Raw genomic sequence first — 19,346 nt, forward strand, 5'->3', positions numbered from 1 at the left:
TGTTTGTTCTGAGGCTATAAACAGCTGTTCTGGATTTGTAAGAAGGGAAACATACTACATAAACCACTACGATAAATACAACTCTGTGTAGCGTGAACAGACTATCAAAAAGATCAGTTTATATAAGAAGCTATAGGTGACAGCTGAATAGTCCTGCTCTCAGTAAAGCACGGCTGGATTTTTTTTTTTCAGCCACAGAAGAGATCCAAACGCTAACTCAAAAGAGACAAAACATCATCTTTGCTACCTCCACCGAGAAGTGGCTAGTACGAGAAATAAACTACTGTTGCCCCAAATGTGTTTATCTGTTTTTTAAGCTAAGAAAGTTGTTTCAGCCATATAAACAGATGCCGAATATTAAAACAAACCTCACTCAAGAGCACTGGTGCAGGAGGCTGCTACAACACAGGCGCAGTGCAGACAGCTGGGTTATGCATCTGACAGTATTGGATAATAAGACAATTTTTCCTCCGATTTATTTTCTACAATGCAAAAAAGACAAAACTTCCTTTTTAATGCCAATACTGCGAGAGTGCCAGAAACAAACTCTGTAAAACTTTTTTAAACTTTTCAAAATCACCAGTTTTCTTAGTTAAGCACAGACAACTTCGATTTTTATGACCTGTTTTATTCAATTTCAAGCACCAAGCTTTAATCTCAAGAGCATCACGCTTAACCGATCGTCTGGTTTTTACCGTATCAATGGAGGATAACTGTTCTAAATCTCTCAGTAGTAGCAGCTGCACCTTGCGCTCGCGTCCGCCCAGTGGAAAACAGAGGCAAGGGAAGCTTCTCCCTGCACAGCTGCTTCCATTCGACTGGAATGAGTCGCTCATCTCTTAGCCCTGCGTTTGGCCCTTAAGGTAAAAAAGAAAACTGATGCAGATAAGTATCATTTTGCTTTGCACCACGACGGTGAGCAATTGCTTTGAACAAATTGTTTATGCGAATGCACTTGACCCAACATATTATTAAATAACACAAGGACTAAGAAGTCATCAAGCCCGTCCGATGCAACCTCACTTTCTTGCCCCTGCTTGACTGAAAACATGAAAATAGCTGACCACAACTGTAAACTTCAGCAAAGATGTAAACTTTGATACACTAGGGATGACGTGATAAACTAGGGAGAAGACTGCAAAGGCAATTTAATAGGGAATAGCAAGAGCACAGTGGAAAAGTATCTATTGAGAACGTATTTGTTGTTTAACATTTGTTCTGCTTGTACGGGTAAACAAGGGCTTGGGAAGGAGTTAATTTAGCTACAGGAACGTGTCTTTCGTAGCTACCTCTGGAAACGGGGGACAAGGAAAAGGTCTCAGTATAGACTATAAACCCATCACAGAAATCAAATATATAAACTGAATATATTAAAGCTTTGAATTTTATTACACTTAATTTCTTCTGAATATCTTACCCTTCTCTCCTGTTCAAGGTAAACCTAAACATGAGAAATGGAAGGATAAAGGAGAACTCCACTAAACGTGGAGTACATTTCATCAGAGTCTGTGTAGGCCAGTTTGCCTCCTGTTACGACGACATTTACTTCATCTCCTGCTTTGAGGTGAAGAACAAGGTGGAACGTCCCAGGACCACCACAGGTCCGTTTCCCCGAGTAGGGTTTGTGATACTCCAGCAGTTCCCTTCTGTACCCAGCTGTGTGGAGCTGAGCCACGCTGGCGTTGGAGACGGACAGCACTGCTTCTACGTACTCATCCCTCTCCGGGGCCAGCACAGCGGTGATCAGGTAGCGCCCTTCATACGGTGATGTGAAAATGCCTGCAGAAGAGAGGCAGACTGAGCTTTTCAAAATGGAGAGACCCGATCGCTCTAAGCACGATGACAGGCATGAAGTGACATGGGTTACCCACTGCTATGTATAGGTAACTGTGACAAGGTCAGCCTGGGCAGGCGACCAACTGACAGCAGTCATGAAGGCAAAGGATTGCTGCTTTTGTGTTAGAGCCCACTGGTCCTTCAGGACATAGGCAGGTCCTGTCCACATCTGGAAACCTCCTGGCCTAAGCAGCTGCCGTGACTTAGAGCGGGGTGAAGAGGTGAGAGGCACCCACATGCTGTGCAAGTCCCCAGTAGGTCAAGGCATGCCGAACACCCTCGAGTGACACGATACGCTGCTTGAGAAGGAAGCAGCCGGCAGTGACCGCCGTTGGAGAGGCAGTATGTGTCACCTCCCTCCCTCCTCTCCCCGGGGCGACCCAGCGGGCTGAGCTGCAGTGAGGTGGGTTAGCAAGGGACCTCACCTCTGCTACCTGGGCTCAGCTGGCCTGAGGTGGGGTGAGGAGCACAACCAGCTGTGCTGGCAGAGCAGAGGTAGCGGTGACTTGGGCCTCAGTACTGCTGGGCAGTTGTGGAAAACCAGCAGTGGCAAAGAGTGCGCCTGTCCACAACCACGGAGGCTTTTACCCTGGTGTGTCGGGTTTAGAGGGGCTTCTTTTGTTTGCTCAATGTGCCAGCAAGGCCTGAGATAGCATCAAACACTGGTAACCCACGCTACTGCCCATCTAGTATCTCTGTGGGTCCATTCTTTGGCCGTTACCTGTACTGGGGTTATAATAGTCCCCGTCATTCACAAGCACTTTGTTAAAGTGAACCACGCCGACGTCGCTAGAGAAAGGCTTCTGTGTGAGCCCAGCAGAAAATGACACCAGAGAGGCTGCAGCAGCAGGTCCTAAAATGGGTAACAACATGAGTCAGAGCCGCATCAGGATGACAGCACAGCCTCTCCCTGTGATGGTTTATAATCCAGTGTCTCTGTTCCTGCACAGACTCCACTTGGACTAACCCTGTCACTTGAGGGATGCCAGAATTAGCAGAATACGTATTGCTGGCCCAGGTCCCAGGTGTCTCACCATGAAATTTATTCAGCACCATAAAATTCCCCCCTGGGCCACGGCCTCTTTTTTTTTTTCTTTCCCCTTCTAAGGCAAAGGTACGTGTCTTGTAAATGCTGGCAGTGGAAATCCTGACACCCCTCAATTCAACAATGCTTCTGCCACGGACCTTCTTCAGGATTGAGGCTCCCCGTGGACATGTCTGCTCTGCGTCCCTGTCACAATGCAACAGGAGTGATAAGGCGTACAGCTCGTGCCAGCTTTCCTCATCACGCTGAGAAGCTGCGCACAGCTTAGATCTCTTACCTTCACTGCTGAAGGGTAGGGAAAACAGCTACAAGAAATAACATTTTGGTATTAAAGCAAAGAGAACCATCACTAGGGCTTTTCTCTCTTGCACTTCTCTTTTCACTCCACAATTTTTTCTTCTTTTCTCAGCAGATCAAACAGACACTTAGGTATTTTATAATGGCTATCTGCTTACTAGCTAAATGCTGCTATTGGACTAAATACAATTTGGACAATTAAGACAAATTTTTACTTTTAACAGACTGACTTAATGACAAGTCTTTAGTGATCAACCACGTGTTAGTCCCATTTTAGTTCCCTTCCCTCTAAACTTTTCCCCTAAGGCAGGAACACTGCTAGAAGTAGTCAAGTCTTGTTGCTTTGGTCGGCAATTAGGTAAACAACGAACACACTTAAAGTTGTCCTCAGTTGCTCTTTCTGTTCTAGCCTGTTCAGGTTAGGATCCATGTCATCTCCATGTTGTTTCACCCCTGCTCCTTCTTCTGCCTTCCTTAAAATGTATGTTTGGTTTTCTCCTTCTCTCAATCTGAGATGCCCACCAGCAACCAAAGTTCAATTCAGATTATATCCCTTAAAAATTGAAGTTAAAAAGTGACAAAACTTCATCTAAAATGTGGATATACAAACGTTCTGCTACATTCTGCTATCCTTTTTTTTTTCTTCCTGAATTACTTGGCATGGGAAGGGTGGGAGGGGAAGGCGAGGGGAAGGCAAGGGGAAGACATGCCTGCAACCTCAGAAATGGCAAATAACTACCTTGGTTTCCCTCAGGGGCTAGTAACCAGCTGCCTCACGTATCTTTGGAAATCTCCTTATTCAGTATTTTGTCTCACGCTCAGAAAACAGACAGAAGCCCTTCTTCATTACTCCTACCTGCCAGTGTGCCTGCAGGTGCTCCCATGAGCTAAGATGAGGTTATTTGAAAGGATCAAAATTAATTGCAGGAAGTCTACTTACTTAGACACCTTCTGTAAAGCTCCACCACCTTAATACCACGCTACTTACAGAAAGCATCCCTTTGTATTCGCAGCTTACCCTGAGACTCAAATCAACTGAAAATGCACCTTCAACTACGTTCTTGTTGGCTCACTTGGAAAGGTTTCTCTACCCTGCAGTCATACTGCATAAACGGCAGAAACTATTTGCTGCCTACCCAGAAACTCTGTCCTCTCCGTTTGCAGCAGCTACAATTCTGTTCAGGTTGGCATCATCTGGATAAGGGAGCAACTCCTGCCCTGGCTCCCCATGCTTCCTTCAAGATTCTCCTGCTCTAATTGCTAGAATAGTTATTAGAGTTTGCTGCTGAAATTGCTTCAGATCTGCAGCCTAGTTTAACGCATCATCTGAGTTTGTCCAAAGGAGAAATCTTAGAGCCCTCTAAATATCCTCTGCATCAGTTTAGTGGGCAATATAAGGAGACGCAGGAAAGCTGCAACATCTCCATGCTCTCTTACCCTCCTCCCTGCTTCCAGCTGGAATTGTGCCTGTTTGAAGCTTTCACAAGTCCTACCGACAGCTCTCAGCAGGGCTTCTGCAGAACCTTACAGAGAGGTGAACCACCTTCTCTTACGTGTCCCCACTCGCAAACACGCTTCTTCATGCAAAGACCAAAGTTCAGCTTCTCTAGGCAAGGTCCAGGCTTGAAAACTGCTTTCACTTAAGCAGTCAGCGTTGTGGAATTATAAAAATCAGGAAGAAATTTTAAAGCATTTAAAAGCTGGGAACCACATGCACAGCTCTGATGAAGAAACTGCTAGGCAGACAAAAAGTTTCACAAAAGATTCAACCACAGTTTTAATGCTTCTGGGGGAGGAAAAAACTCTTTGACTTCAGTATTCAAGGTTTCACTTGAGATATATATATACACACACACATAAGCAGGATCAGGTATGTGTACTAATGGCAATCTAAGCTAGTATAATGCATTCTGGGGAGACCACAGAAGATACATGGGTGGCCTTTGTTCAGTTACATCTACTTCCACCCATCTGCTAGTTGTATTTCGATTCTCCACCTCCCTTTTGACTTCCCAGCACAGTTCATGCCTCCCACAGAGCCCAAGGGCCAGAAGCAGAAAAAGAACAGAAAAATCAAGCAAAACAAAACAATGTCAACATTTGCCATCAAGACGAAAGGAGAAAAAAAAATAACAGTGTGATGGTGCTGCTGACAATTACTCATCAACTGGAATGAGGACTCTTCAAGAATCTACACAGAAGAGAGAGACCATAAGTATGTAATTTGTTTGTCAGTATGCACTTATGACATGGCAGGAGTAGGGAGGATATGCCAGATTTCCTCTGCTTGGCCAGTACTCCTAAATCTAAATGAGGGTGAAGTGCATAATTTCAGTTAGAGCAAATGGGACAAATACCAGCAGTTTATCACCTCCTTGAGTTTTTTTAACTCCTCAGTTTGACCCTAACACATGTCGTTTTCAGGGACATTCCCTCTGCTTATGGTTTGGCCATGCCGTAAGTGCCACACTGATTTCCAAAAGCCAGTGTTCAACAAAGCTGGGACCATTAGCTCTGCTCTGCTAAGTCACAGTGTTTCTGATGCAGAAGATAACTCACTCGGTGCATTATGAGGACACAGCTGTTTTTCTCCTGAGTTTGTTAGTAACAGTTCTTCCTGTTCTTACAACTGTCGTGGTTTGTCCTCAAACCAGGACAACAACTCTTCCCTTTCACATCGCAGCAAAAGAAGGTTTGCCCTAGTACTTACCTCCTGCTCCTTACACAAATAACCATCTCCTACGCCATCCTTCAGCATGCTTCTGTGAATTGAGCTTGTTCTTTCATGCAAAGAGCAGCAAAACACAACCAGTGGTGCAACTGAGGATGATCGTATGTTCTCTACCTCAAAGTCAGCAAAGATGCTTTTCCCCTGTGATGTGCACTAACAAGAATACTGCTCCCTGTCCAATAATCAACAGAAAGAGCTAAACATGCAGCAGAATCCGTCAGAAGCATGGCAGAGTAATTTACGTATTCAGTAAATTCTTCCTTCAAATCAAGGACCACCTACAACATAAATCTTGTATCCCAATAAACCTCATGCCTTTAAATTTGAAACATGCCCTACAGGCTAGCTCCCTGAAGTCCCGTGGAGAAAGTGAAGATGGCTGGGTATCAGACAAGTAAGAACAATAAAAAAGCCGAAACCAAAATTAGCCCTTTATCTGCACAGATACATAGAGCAGCGTTGGCACAGTGACACAGTGTTTCGTTTAGAGAGGAGCCACCACGCTCCCTTGGAGCTGCAGGGTTAAGGACAGGAGCAACACTGCATGAAGGGGGAGGGCGCGGAAGGCAATTTGTGCTTTCAGGGCATTTTTTTCACTGTGACCCTCCATACACTGATCAGAACGTCCAAATCCTCTTCTTGGCTCTGTCCTTGCCTAATTGTGTGACCTGGGATCTTACATGCGTTTTCTCATCAGTTCCCAGACCAGTTCACCAGCCAATTCATTACTTCTGCTCTGCAATTTTCTTTGCTCCAGCAAACAAAAATTCTCGTAACTGTAAAATTGCCATGCTTCAATAGTATTTGCTGCTGATGTTTCTTTAAATAACCATTGGTTCAACTCTTTCTGTATTAAAAGGGATTAGGTGGATGCACTTAAGTCCTGACACTTAACTCAACTTTGTCATAAACTCCTTGTCTGTGAAAATAGAGCAAATATGTAACATTGTGCCTTACGCTCTCTCATTAATACTTCTGAGTCCTTGAAGATATTTACCTACATCGTTACATTGTGAGATGCATGCAAACAGATAGCTAATGAATCTGAAAAACTCCAGAAATACTTTGGTAATTGAAAGTATGCAAATCGCGCCTCAGCATTCAAGAAGAGCACTAAAGTGGGATAGTTTAATCCCAGAGGACGGAGTTGGAACCCTCAACTTCTTCCTGAGCAGTGCTTTTATACAACAAAAGCTATTCAGAAACAGAAATGAAAGGGACTACTCAGATGGCCAGTTTAATAGTACAAGCTTCTTATTTTAGGAATTATAGTACAAGAAGGTCTGATCTTCTTTCAAATTTAAACTTCAGTATCACAAAATGTACTGGGTGAAGACTGGCAAAGACCTCAACTATGGTCCTGCACGAATTAGATATTAAGGACTCCTTGATGCCTTATGTAAACATTAAGTTCCTCTTCCAATAAGCCAAAAATCTTCCCTTCCCCAGCTGTTAATTTCTACAACACTATTAACTGCTGTATTCTGCCCCAGAACGCTCTTTCTTTGTTGTTTATAAGCAGACATTGGTGATTAGGGACAGTGGATGTAAATGCTCTAACTCCACAGAAGTCTAACAGCTATTTGCACCATCCTTCCCCCTCTGTTTTCTATGACTGTACCTTGCCATTGGGGTCTGCAAGGCATTTGGGGGGAAGTTACAGGGCCGATCAGCAGGTGTATCTTATATTTAGATAGGTCTTCAGGGGCACGGACCAGGAAAAGGAACTCCTTGGTCCAGCCCACCTCTCTCTGGGTCCCAGGATGATAACGTTTCTTTGCAACATGTTCCACCAAGCAGCAAACAGGCGCGCTGCCTGCTACGCCCTGCCTTTTCAATACTTTTAACATACACCTACTGTTTCACACGGTTTTAGCATAAATTTATTAAAATACTGCTGTCTATAAACAGCAATAGCCTGTACAAAATGGAAGAAACCCCCCAGGAAATCCATTTATCACAGAAATCTAGACATCTATGTTGGCTTTGCTGGCATCAAGGTAAACAAACATTTCCTTACTTCTCATCCTCTTCCAGAAGCCTTATCTACTACTGCTTGTTCTTACCACCACAATCCTCAAATGCAAAAAGACTGCTTTAAGGCTATGACAGATTTTTAATTATAAAGTATAAATACCAGAATTACAGTCTGATCTCTTTACAACTCTTTTTGTCAGTCCCCAGACCAGCCTTCAGGATGTTTATCTGTGATTTTGTTAGGGCCATCAAACTAAGTCCCAAGGGCAGGATTTTGGATGCCATAAAGCCCTAATGTTTTATTTTCATCTATTTTTCATGTTTCCTCAACAAATTTAGATTAAATCATTCTTCCTGAAGAGGGTGTGGGAATATTCGCTTTGATCCCGAATACTAATCCCCAGGGTTTGATAATATCTTGAGTATGAAGCTGTAGGGCTGGCAGCACCCAATCAATGTATTTATTGAGGCCGACTAGCCTGTCTCACACAAGGTTTATACCTGTTTATCATACAAATCCATAAATGAACTGTTATATTAAAAATTATAAATAATAAAAAATCCCCTACCAAACCAAGAAAACTGCATTTTGAATCTTTTGAATCCGTGGTTGTCAGTGGGAGCGCTCCTGCTTTCACGGAAGTCAGGAACAGGAGCCCTCGTGACTCTAACAAAGCCAGGAACACCTCCACAAGGACAAGCTCAGGCACTAGCTCACATACTAACAGTGCTTCAAGATACTAGTCTTGGCCTTATTCATATCTTATTAAGGTAATCAGAAAGAAATATACTTCTTTTCACTTAAAAAAAAGTTCAGTACTGACACTTGCTAGGAAATAGAAACCCTTTGTGTTTAAAAAAATCACCGAAGTAACAGTAACAAAAAATTAATTAGTTTTCAAAACCTAAAAAACCTCCTATTTTCCTCCACATGAAGGATGTGAATTAATTTGTAATGCTTAGGTACAGCAAAAATCTGTCAGATTTTCCTCAATGCTAAACTTAAATACTAAAAATCACCACTTTCTCTCAACCGTGACTTTCCAGGGACTGAAATAAAGATTGAGTACCTGCGTAAAGAATTTCTAGGAAACAACTGCCTTACCTTGTGAGTCCGTGGTAGGAGGAGATAACTTTGGATATCCTACAAAAGAAAAGTAGTATGTGTGACACAGTACATAATAGAGTCCTTTATGACAAAGTATCACTGCAGTCTTCTAAAAAGCATTCTTTGTTACTGAACAGCAACTTACCAAAATAGCTACCGAATAGCAACTCGTATGAAACGTTCAATTATTGTTAAACTGGGGTGGTCGTGGCAAAGAAAACCAAATTCTTATTGTAACGTACTAAATCCACTGGCAAGCACTATGGCAAGAAAAAAAGTAAGTTTCCCTAGTGGCAAAGACTGATGTAGTTACCAAGGATTTTACATCAGCCCTGTTGACCTCATGCTTTGTGCAGCCTTGGCAAAGGCAACAAAACTGGCACTGAAGTAGTTTCCCCTACTTCTGCAGCCAGCTGGAGGCTGCAAAGGCCCACTCACAGATCACCTCTGCCATAAGTCCATTCCCAACAGCAATAGCTATAACGGGCACCCACCAAAGGCTGAAAGGTGGTTGTTGAAGCGTAACAGATCTCAATGTCACCCCTCTAGCAAGACCTGGCATGTCCATTGCACTTAGACGGGAGTAATTCACCATTAGTTTGGTTCTCTCACCTGGGGCTCCAGCATACCCTTCAGCAATGGGCATGGTACTTTGACCAGCCTGACCATCCGCACTTCTGAGCCGCCCTCTCCCTGACATTAGAACAGTGCCAGGAGGCCCTGCCTCTCCAGTCTCCAAGATGATCCCGGTTGTTCCAGGCAGAAACGGCACAACTCCTGACCCTGGCAGCACTGGGCGCAGAGGAGGTCTCGGCTGCGGTGGCTGGAGGGGAGTCCTCTGTCGCGGGGGTTGTATCCTTGGCCTTGATGGCAGCAGGGATATGCCAGGCTGGGGCTGCAGGGGTGGTCTTGGTGGCAACGGCTGCCGTGGTACTTCTGATCGCCCTTTGAAATGATAAAAGAAAAGGAAAGATACAGAATTGTTCACCCAAAATAGTATATAAAATATGCATATTTTTGTAAAAAACCTTTAAAATAAAACAGGACTCAATTTGAGGCCACCCATCCCCTCAGACCCAAGACTGCACTGGCAAAACTCTGTTCCACTCCTGCAGTACTACAGATTCCCCTCTTTCCTGTGACGCAAGGAAAGGAATGAAGACAGCCTGGAGATGGGACAAGCAGCAGTCAAATAACCCGTGAACACTCACCCGCTAGTCCTGCTTTGACTTTCTGCACCCAGCGGGCTGTCTATCACACCTATTCCAACCGGTGCCTTCACCTCCATCGTGTCCTCTCTCTCTACCTTCATTTCAGTTCTCCTGAACCCCTTACCGCCCACCGCTCCTACTTTCAACTCTGCGTTCACACAACACCTAGCACAAGGCTGACCCTTTAGCAGTACCATAAAGAAAAGTATGCATAGCAAAAAACCTGAGTAAATGTACACCGACTCACAGATTATTTTTTTCCCTACTTTGAAAAGCAATGAACTTAAAATTCCAAGTATTCTCATTACTAATATTTTCTGACAAAGAAGGCAGAAGCCTAGGATATAATCTACCAGAAAAACCTTTATTGTTTGAAGAAAAGAGATACCCATTAAAAGACTTTTCCAGTAGGGCAGCCAACACATACGACATCGGGGTTGAACAGTGCTGACATGGTTACATTTGTGTATCTGGTCCAGTTCTAAGCCCTTTAAAGGATTTACAGCTTATTCCTAAAAATGAAGTCCTAGATGACAAGAATAAACTTGAATTACATCTACATTAAGAACGTGAATTCACAGCTGCGTAGATTTCAGCAAAGGCAATGACAGCTTTTACACAGAATAACCAGAGTTTCACTCTAAATTCATCATTAGCATTGGTTATTTTGGTTGCGTTTTGAGACTAAAGCATGGCTTTAGGTGCAGGGATGGGAGTGAGTTTCTGGGGAAATGGACAAACATCCCCTTGCAAATTTATCTGATGCAAGTCATCGCACCAGAGATGCTTGCCATGGTCCACAGTGGAGACCACTGCTCTGAGGTCTCAGTGGTGAGAATGAAGAGCACTTCAATTCATCACAGTCTAAAATCAGCCTGGGTAAATTCATCAGTGGCTAGGGCTACACCGAATGGCTGTGCCTAGAGGCAGACATGGTGTGAGGCTTACCCTGGCTCTGCTGCACAGCTGGGGACCCCCAGGAGGGCCTTACGCTGAGCCTTTGGGCTAGAGAGCTTACAACCAAGTCATGCAGGTATTGTCTGCGACGCACGGCTGGGGTCCAGACGGTGTTGCTGGCAACCCACGTGCTGTTTCGTGACTACTTGACACCTGCGCTTTACTCTTGTGAATCTCGTTTCTTGTTTTCAGTCTCATAAAAAGTCCACATAAGCCTTCCAGAACACCAAGAGGCTGTCTGAAGTCATAGTCTTGCACCACCTGCATTCATGTGCTAGGCACGCCTGCTAGAAAAAAAGTCTTCCTCAGCTTTGCTGGCTGACTTTAACTCTCATGAGAATCAAAAGTTGTATAAGCAATGCACCACTGAAGCTCACTCGGTAACGCTATCCACAAGGCACAGGACCAAGGAGTGAAATTTTCACTTTATACAGATGAAAATTATCTTCGTAACAATCCCAGGATTAAAAAAAAATCTTATAAAAATTTTCAAAAAAAGGCTTAAAGTATCAAAGTGAACTGTTTAACAGAGTTGTTAACTTAGCGAGACATCTTCTGTCCACAGTGGCAAAGGTTTAGACCTTCAACTAAGATCTTCAGATTAACCTCATTTAAAACACAAATTGGCAAAATACGTTATCTTGGGATGCACGTACTTGTCATTTCTCTAGTCAATTGAGCTGAGCTTTATTAAGACAACAACTTGAGCTGACAGAGTGAAAGTGAATATATTTCTCTGCTTACTTTTCTAAACCTTTAAAAAACAATCAACAGCTCAAATCCTCAAATCCCGTGTCCTGTGCAAACTGCTTCCTTGCATGCAACATCAATATTCAGAATTGTCCAACTACATCTCCATAAAGTCAAATCCAAAATTACCTGCCTAAAGCTCAACTTGAAGTGCCAGTAATCAGAGATGTGTGGTTTGAGAGGGATCTGGTCTGCCATCTTTGCCGACCTTTTTGGCCTCTTCTACTGAGATGCATCATAGCAAGAGAAAGCACCAATAAATCACTAAACAAGGTGATAACGCTGGAGCCACCCTATCCTGATGCCAAATTCTGTAACACGTGTTTTCAATTCACAAGGCAACGAGAAAATGAACCCCCAATGAAGGCTGGGGTGAATCTATCTGGACCTGCTTAAGCTTTGCTGAGCAGTGGACAAGCCAGAAATCTTCCCCATCATCTTCCCATCTACCGGGGAAGGCAAAGAGCAGAGCTGAGATCATTCTACAGCTGAGAACAGTAACACTGCACTCAGCAGCGGCGTCCTTGCTGCTCTGGTTGTCATCACTGGTGTAAGTGACAACTCGGTTACCATGTCAGGCAACAGCTTCTGCTCTCAGGTGCCCATCCGCAACTGAAACAGAAGGAGAGGTTTCCCTCCTCAGTTGAAAATAAGAATGCTTTTGTACCCCTCCTCCTTAAAAGTGTTTTGGGTTTTTTTTTTGTTTGTTTTTTTTTTTCCCCAGTTTATTCAACTAGGCAGCTTTAACCTGCAATTTACTTCACTGAAGGAGGAATGACTTGCTGAGAAGGAAGACAAGCAGGGACCTGGATGCACGAAGCAGGTGTATCTTTGGGGTGCGTCTGTTTCTAGTATTGTTCTGCCCTGATCACGCTCTCCTCAGCCCCCAAAACACACAGAAACAAAATGAGTAAAGGAATATGTGACTGCACTCACAAGAAGCCAAAAAAGACCTGACTTGAATTTTCCTATATAGACACCAAAGGGATTTGACAACTACGTTACATTTTGCACAAGCTCATAGGGATCCTAGAGGAATCGACTATATGACTCTCTTATTTGTGCTACAACACTAAGATTTTATGTTGCCTTTTATCGATGCAGTGATGTAGAGCATACATTTGGTTTCTTAGACAGTAACTTCAGCAGACAACATTTAACTGTTGCTTTCGAAACCCTGCTACAGAGACAATTACAAGAGGAATTGCAGTTCAGGTCAAGTAACCGTAACCAAAGCAAACTGCACTCCCAGCGCGGTATCTGGCTGCAAGACCACACTTCTGACTCCTGGAAAACTTCATGAATCTGTATGAATAGGCAGTAAGTTAAAAGCAATCACTAACTTCAAGATTGCTTTCAATTTCGTGCCATTTGAAGAGCACACGTTCCTGCAGAGATGCACAGGGTGCAATGAGAACAACAAATTACCCTACCAGATGTGGAGGTGGGGGCATTTAAATCACCATTTAAGGTGGACAAAGAGCTGCTGGATTACATTACCTTGGGAAGCACATTGTCCCCCATGAGCTCAGAGCAGACCACCACCTGCCCTCGCCACCGCCTTGTGTATGGGAATGGCAGGACGTCGTGCTATCTTCACCAGAAAACGTAACAACTAAAATACGGGTCCAGTTTCTGGGTCTGTATCTGACGTATAGTAATTCACTAACGTGGCTTGTTAGTTTGGACTGAGGCACTTCAAACCCCCTAATAAAAAATTTGGAAGAAAACACAGCCATACTCCTAAGATCAGAGTCATTTCACTTTGCTCAGGTTTACAGTGTGCTGTGCTTACACTGCTTGATAAGATTTTATGTTGTTTTTCTTGCAACGTATCCTTGCCTTACTGCCCTCAACAACTGTTATTAGTAACAAATTTGTTTCTGTTTTGGCCTTTCCAAAGTCAAATGACATCATTTGAATGCTACGATATGCTGGCAAATAGTGCATAAGAAACGCAACACCGATCTACAGCCAGGACTGAAAATCGTCTTTTCAAATGATGTTGGTATCAGAGACGATGCTGTAGATCAGGGACGTAAAAACAGTTAAAGCCATACGCAATTCACGTTAACAGGGTTCCCAAACTACTTCCAAAAAAGGCTCTTTTGCCAAAATCTTCCTGCAACTCCAGCCATCAAAACTTACTTGGACTGCTGTGCCAGACAGTGTTATTGTAATTGGAAACATTTGGGGATTGACGTGTGTGCTTCACGAATCCTTTGGGGGCCAGAAGCACCCCACGGCAGGGAGGGATGCTCAGAGGGCCTGCACCCCGGCAGCCGCAGCAGCGTCCTTCCACGGACCTTTGTCACCCGATGGTGGATGAAGAGCTCTGCCCTGGAACAGCGTTACGCTATGGAAACCCGGGCGCACTGAGGTTTTTAATGCTTTACAACATTGTAAAAGGGGCGGATAAATACAACTCATGAGGCCACTCGAACACCTGCTTTAAATAGCAGGAGGAAGATTACTGTGTGTATCTTGGACCTTTCTCCATTGTTGGTCCCTAGTGCAAATTTATTTTTGGCAAGATGGATGAGAAATAGGATTACATAGATACATCATCCTGCATTTTAATGGGGACTGGGTCTGCTTTCACAAGATCTAGGGACGAAGGTCCTAACCCTATTGAATTTAAGTCAAGATTTCACCAAAAGAAATATCTGAGAATTACAGACCCCCTGCTTTATCCTTCACTTTTTCCTTTAAAGGAAGACAAAGGTATTGCTTTTTAATTTCGCACAAGAACGTCTCACCTGCAGTATTTGTGTCAAATACTGCAATACATTTGGTTTTAAACAACTAAACACTCAGAACAAACACATTTATCACAGGCTTTCAAGTCTCCGGCTTGGAGTAAGAAGGATACTCTTCCCTGCAGGAATTACTTTCAGACCTTTAATGAAGCACAACTTGTCTATTCAAGCAAAAGCGCTCACAGTCCTGCATCTTATCTCCCCCAGCCACCACCAGCTGCAACAGCCCAGGGGCTTCTCCCTCAGCACCACTTCTTCTGGTTTAGGGCCAGTCACAGAAACCAGCCTCTTATTTATCTCGCACGTGCACAGAATTAAAACCAGAAGCATCAAACAACTTAAGAGTGCAGTTTCAAACCAGTCTCCAATTCCTATGGTTTTGCATCATGCTACCAGAAACAGGAACTCAGCTTCCTTCTGTAAACTTTGTCTCTCTCAGAAAAACAACCCATTGCTGAAATTTGGAGCAAGAACCGCAGAGGGAACTGAGTGGCATTTGGCAAGGTCTCTAAACCTTCAGGGCACGGTTTACCAACATGCTGAGGTTACCATTTCATAGCATTTTGAGCCAAAGGGAACGTGCCTCTGCTTCTCAGCCACTTAAATGCAAACTTTAAACCACCTAGAAGTAGATTTGAACTCACACGTTGGGCTACCAACAGAAGTGGCTGAGGTGTGAAAACATTGCCAGCTGGGGTGTGCACCTATTGCCAACTTGCCAACTACATTGTGGGAACACAAACTTCTGGGAGAGCTATGAAGCAGAGGTCTTGTATTGCCACACCAACATATGCCAGAGCTTGTTTGCGAAAGTCCTAAATCAAAGAGTTGGTGCTGAATTATAATCATGAGCTCAGGCTAAGAACAAAACTTACAGGGAATCTTTTTTATCATAAATTTGAATTCCTTTGACCTCATTTTTCTCCATTTACTTTTCAGTTTCCCCTGAGGAATCAAGAATAATCTCACACAACAAAACAAAAAAATCAAATCAAATGAACTGTAATAAGACCCACTGATAATTATTACTCAGTATCCAAAAATACTAGTTTTCCCACTGTCTTTATTCTGGCTCAACATAAACCTGACAGCGTGTAAGACTTTTTTTTGGGGGGGGGGAGGGGGGGGAAGTGAGTGCTTTTAAAAGCACTCAAAGTCCTCTATGGTGTTCTAGAGCAAAAGCCAAAGTTAGAGTCACTGTAAAAACAAAGTAGAAATTGTGTAATACTAAATTTTTCCTCCCTTAATTCCTTTATAAATGATTCAGAAAAGAAAGCCAGCTGAAAATCAAACAAAAAAAAGGCATTTAAAAAGCAAAAAACCACTTACTTGTGTCAGACTGAGATTTCAGCATGCCTTCAATGTCCGTGGTGATTTTTGAGACTTGACTATAAAACTGTTGGACAGAATTTTTGAGGCCAGAAATATCAGTGGAATGAGATGCTATAGTTCCATTCATTTCACGGACGCAGTTCCATAAGCTGCTTATGTGCTTATTCAGACCTTCTTTTATCTTGTCCAAACTACCTGAGACAGAGTCCAGCTTGCCACAAACTTTTTCAACACGCGACACTCTGCTCTCAACATCCGAAACACCCTCCTGGATACCTTGGGTCTTTTCTTTGCACTTGCTAAGATCATTCAGGATATGGTCATTCAATTGTTCTAGCCTCTCTTTCACTTCCCCACAGCAATGATCACTGGGATGAGCAGTTTGATTCGCAAATGTCCTCTGCATTTGATCGATTTTTCGGAAGACACCTCGTTGTGTTTTTCTACAGGTAGAATTGACACCCAGAAGCTGCTCCTTGCAGCTACTCAAGCCATCTTGAAGATTCTTCACATCTTTATCCATGACATTTAGACTGTACCGGAACACACGTACATCTCTCTGCATTTTCTGGATGTCACGTTGGTTACCCTTAATTAAGTTGAGTTTCTCATTGAGAGAGCTATTTAGAGACTGCAGGAGAACAGAGTTGTTCTCTGTTTTCGAAAGCAAGTGATTGTATTTGTTGTTACAATTTTCTAGCTCTTTCTGAAGGTCCTCCGTACCTTGTGGTGCAGACTGACATTTCTGCCCACAGAGGTGTTCAAGCGACAGTAGTTTGTTCTTCATGAAATTCATCTCAGCTGTAAATTGCTCATTTGCAAATCCTGTGTCACCGGGCAAGATGGGCCCAGGATTAATATACATTCCATCTGGGTCTGTGGTATTAGCAATCTCTAAAATAGTGCCACCTAGCCTATCTTCTAGGGCCCGTAGTTTTTGGTCAAACAAGTCTCTCAATTCATCTACCTCAGCAGCAATAGCACTGCGGAGAGTTTCCTCAACGTAAAAGCAATGTTCTTCAGCATTTCGTTCCGTAATGTTCATCCTCGCATCTAGTTCCTCCAACCTCTCACCGAACATGTCTTCCAGATCTGGAGTCGACAATCGGCTGATTTCATTATCTATTCTAACGTTCAAGATCCTGTGTGCTTCCACAACTCTGTCAATCTTCTTATCTAAATCTTTTATCTGTTGGTCAAAGTAATTTCTCTCACCCTCCTTGCAACAACTGGACTTGTTTGATGGAATCTGAGTTCGGAGAGTATTTATTTCTTTCCTCAAGTCATTCTCTTTTCCTTTTATAACATCAATTATTCCTGAACAGTTATTGTCGTTGTCATCACACTGCTGCTGGATATCCTGTAGTTTGTATTCACAGGAGTTCTTCAGATCTGCCATTTTCTTTTCAAATCCTTCCAGTATTTCCTGTCTGAGGGACTCAAATTTTGAGTCTATATACTCCTGATATATATTGTCACTGGGCATTGTTATTGTAGGTCCCTGTGCTGCCTCCTGCAGTTGTTTTAATTGTCCCTCATAGCCTTTTACTTTTCCATTCAGTTCCTCCAGCTTGTCATTCCTCATCTTCAAGGCTTCTTTGACCTCAGCTAGCTCAGACTTTATATCTTCCATTTCAAAATCAATAAAAGGGTCTTTTTGATCTTTATTGCTGAGGAGTCCAGGCAGATGAATACTGTCTGTTTCACCACCAACCGCACTATCAGGCTCTGGGCGGTCATAAAGGTTGTTCAGCCAAGTGACCAACATCTTACTAGCATCTTCTTGGACAGTTAACTTCAGGTTTTCATTCACGCCTGCCACAGAGGACTGAAGTTCAAGCACTGATCGTGTAAGTCTAAACAATTCATCCTCAAGAAACTGCATTTTCTTCTCATATGGTGGAGGTTCCGGCTCTTCTGTTGGTTCTGCATCTGTTTCATGGAAATAACAAAGTCTGGATGTAAATATTCCCAGTGGTATCTGTTTTAATCAGTGGAGGCTAATTTTACTTCTCTTGAAAGCCAAATAGTGTTTTAAAATGCATAATGCTTGTTCCCTTTTCTATCCTTGCTTTCAGTAGTTTATAATTAAAACGTTATCAAAACCCTCCAAACTAAAAGTTTTAGCACATTGACCAATTCCTGCCAAGATACTACAATGGCAATGAAGAAATAAATTAGCAAGCAGAACCACCCTTCCTGTTCAGCAATTAATCTAAGCTATAGCATATATAACAGACCATTATAGATCCATATACATCACAACACAATCACCTTAGAGCCACTGCACTTCCAATAACAATAACTTGGGAGGTGCTGCTCCTGAATTCCCTTTGAAAACTTAAGTGGCAATAATTCACGTGCCAAAAGTGGGTTTGTGCTCCAGTACTTTGCTGAACTGGTCTCCAAACTTGATGGGGTTCTGCAAGATATTCCGGTTATCACACTTGCTTCAAAAATACCTAATTATTTGACACATATTTCAGTAGGCAATAAAAATGTGCATAAAAGCACAAGCTTTATGCATCCAAAATTGTTAGATTAAAATAACACCAGCACTAGCCTCTTTGAATGAAAAAAGTAAAAGTAGACTTCTAGCTGCAATCTAGTTTTTACCTAGCACAAATCAATTAATCCACCTGTCATTGGTAGCACCTCATCTGCAGAGCCATGCACAATTCTGGCTGTTCAGTTTGAAGCAAAATTCTACAACTCTAGAAAATCCAGAAGAAAGGAAGGAAGAAAGGAAGGAAGGAGGGAGGGAAGGAGGGAGGGAAGGAGGGAGGGAAGGAGGGAGGGAAGGAGGGAGGGAAGGAGGGAGGGAAGGAGGGAGGGAAGGAGGGAGGGAAGGAGGGAGGGAAGGAGGGAGGGAAGGAGGGAGGGAAGGAGGGAAGAAAAAACATTATCAAAGGTCAAGAAAGTATAAACTGCAGGAAAAGCCAAAGTAATTTGTTATTTAGGCTAGAGGAAAGGAGAATGAGGATATTCTGAAGATATTCAGAAGATATTCTGAAAGATATCTGCAAACTGGTAAGAAGTAAACTGTTGTCCTTATCTCCTACTGATGGTATAGGACAAGAAGAATGGGCTTCAGCTGGAGCAAGTGAAATGCCAGAAGTCACTGTCTACATGAGCAGCAGAATTTCCACCACTGGAGTCTGGACAGACATAGCTGATCCTAACATGGGGGATTGGTAAAAAGGCCCCTTAAGATCCCTCTAGTCCTATTTTCTGGGATTCTAAGCAATAAGGCACAAGTAAGTCAAGATACTGAGTGTGAACCCAAATAATCATCTAACATTAACGAAACTTGCAGCTAGACCACCAATTGGTTTAGTTTAAC

The 19,346-nt window shown here is 43.1% G+C and overlaps 1 protein-coding gene across 1 annotated transcript in view; it reads right to left on the bottom strand.

Moving 5' to 3' along the window:
• Positions 1–314: 314 nt before the first annotated feature.
• Positions 315–19,346, bottom strand: part of EMILIN2 (elastin microfibril interfacer 2) — a 34,683-nt gene continuing 15,651 nt past the window's right edge. The window contains exons 4-8 of the mRNA XM_074576771.1: positions 16,001–17,935; positions 9,607–9,939; positions 8,992–9,030; positions 2,558–2,689; positions 315–1,779 (exon numbers count right to left, since the gene is read on the bottom strand). Of these exons, the coding sequence (XP_074432872.1) occupies positions 1,442–1,779; positions 2,558–2,689; positions 8,992–9,030; positions 9,607–9,939; positions 16,001–17,935 (2,777 nt within the window). The 3' untranslated portion in view covers positions 315–1,441. The remainder of the gene's footprint in view (positions 1,780–2,557; positions 2,690–8,991; positions 9,031–9,606; positions 9,940–16,000; positions 17,936–19,346) is intronic.

Source organism: Larus michahellis, chromosome 2, assembly GCF_964199755.1.
Source record: "Larus michahellis chromosome 2, bLarMic1.1, whole genome shotgun sequence".
NCBI classification, from domain to species: domain Eukaryota; kingdom Metazoa; phylum Chordata; class Aves; order Charadriiformes; family Laridae; genus Larus; species Larus michahellis.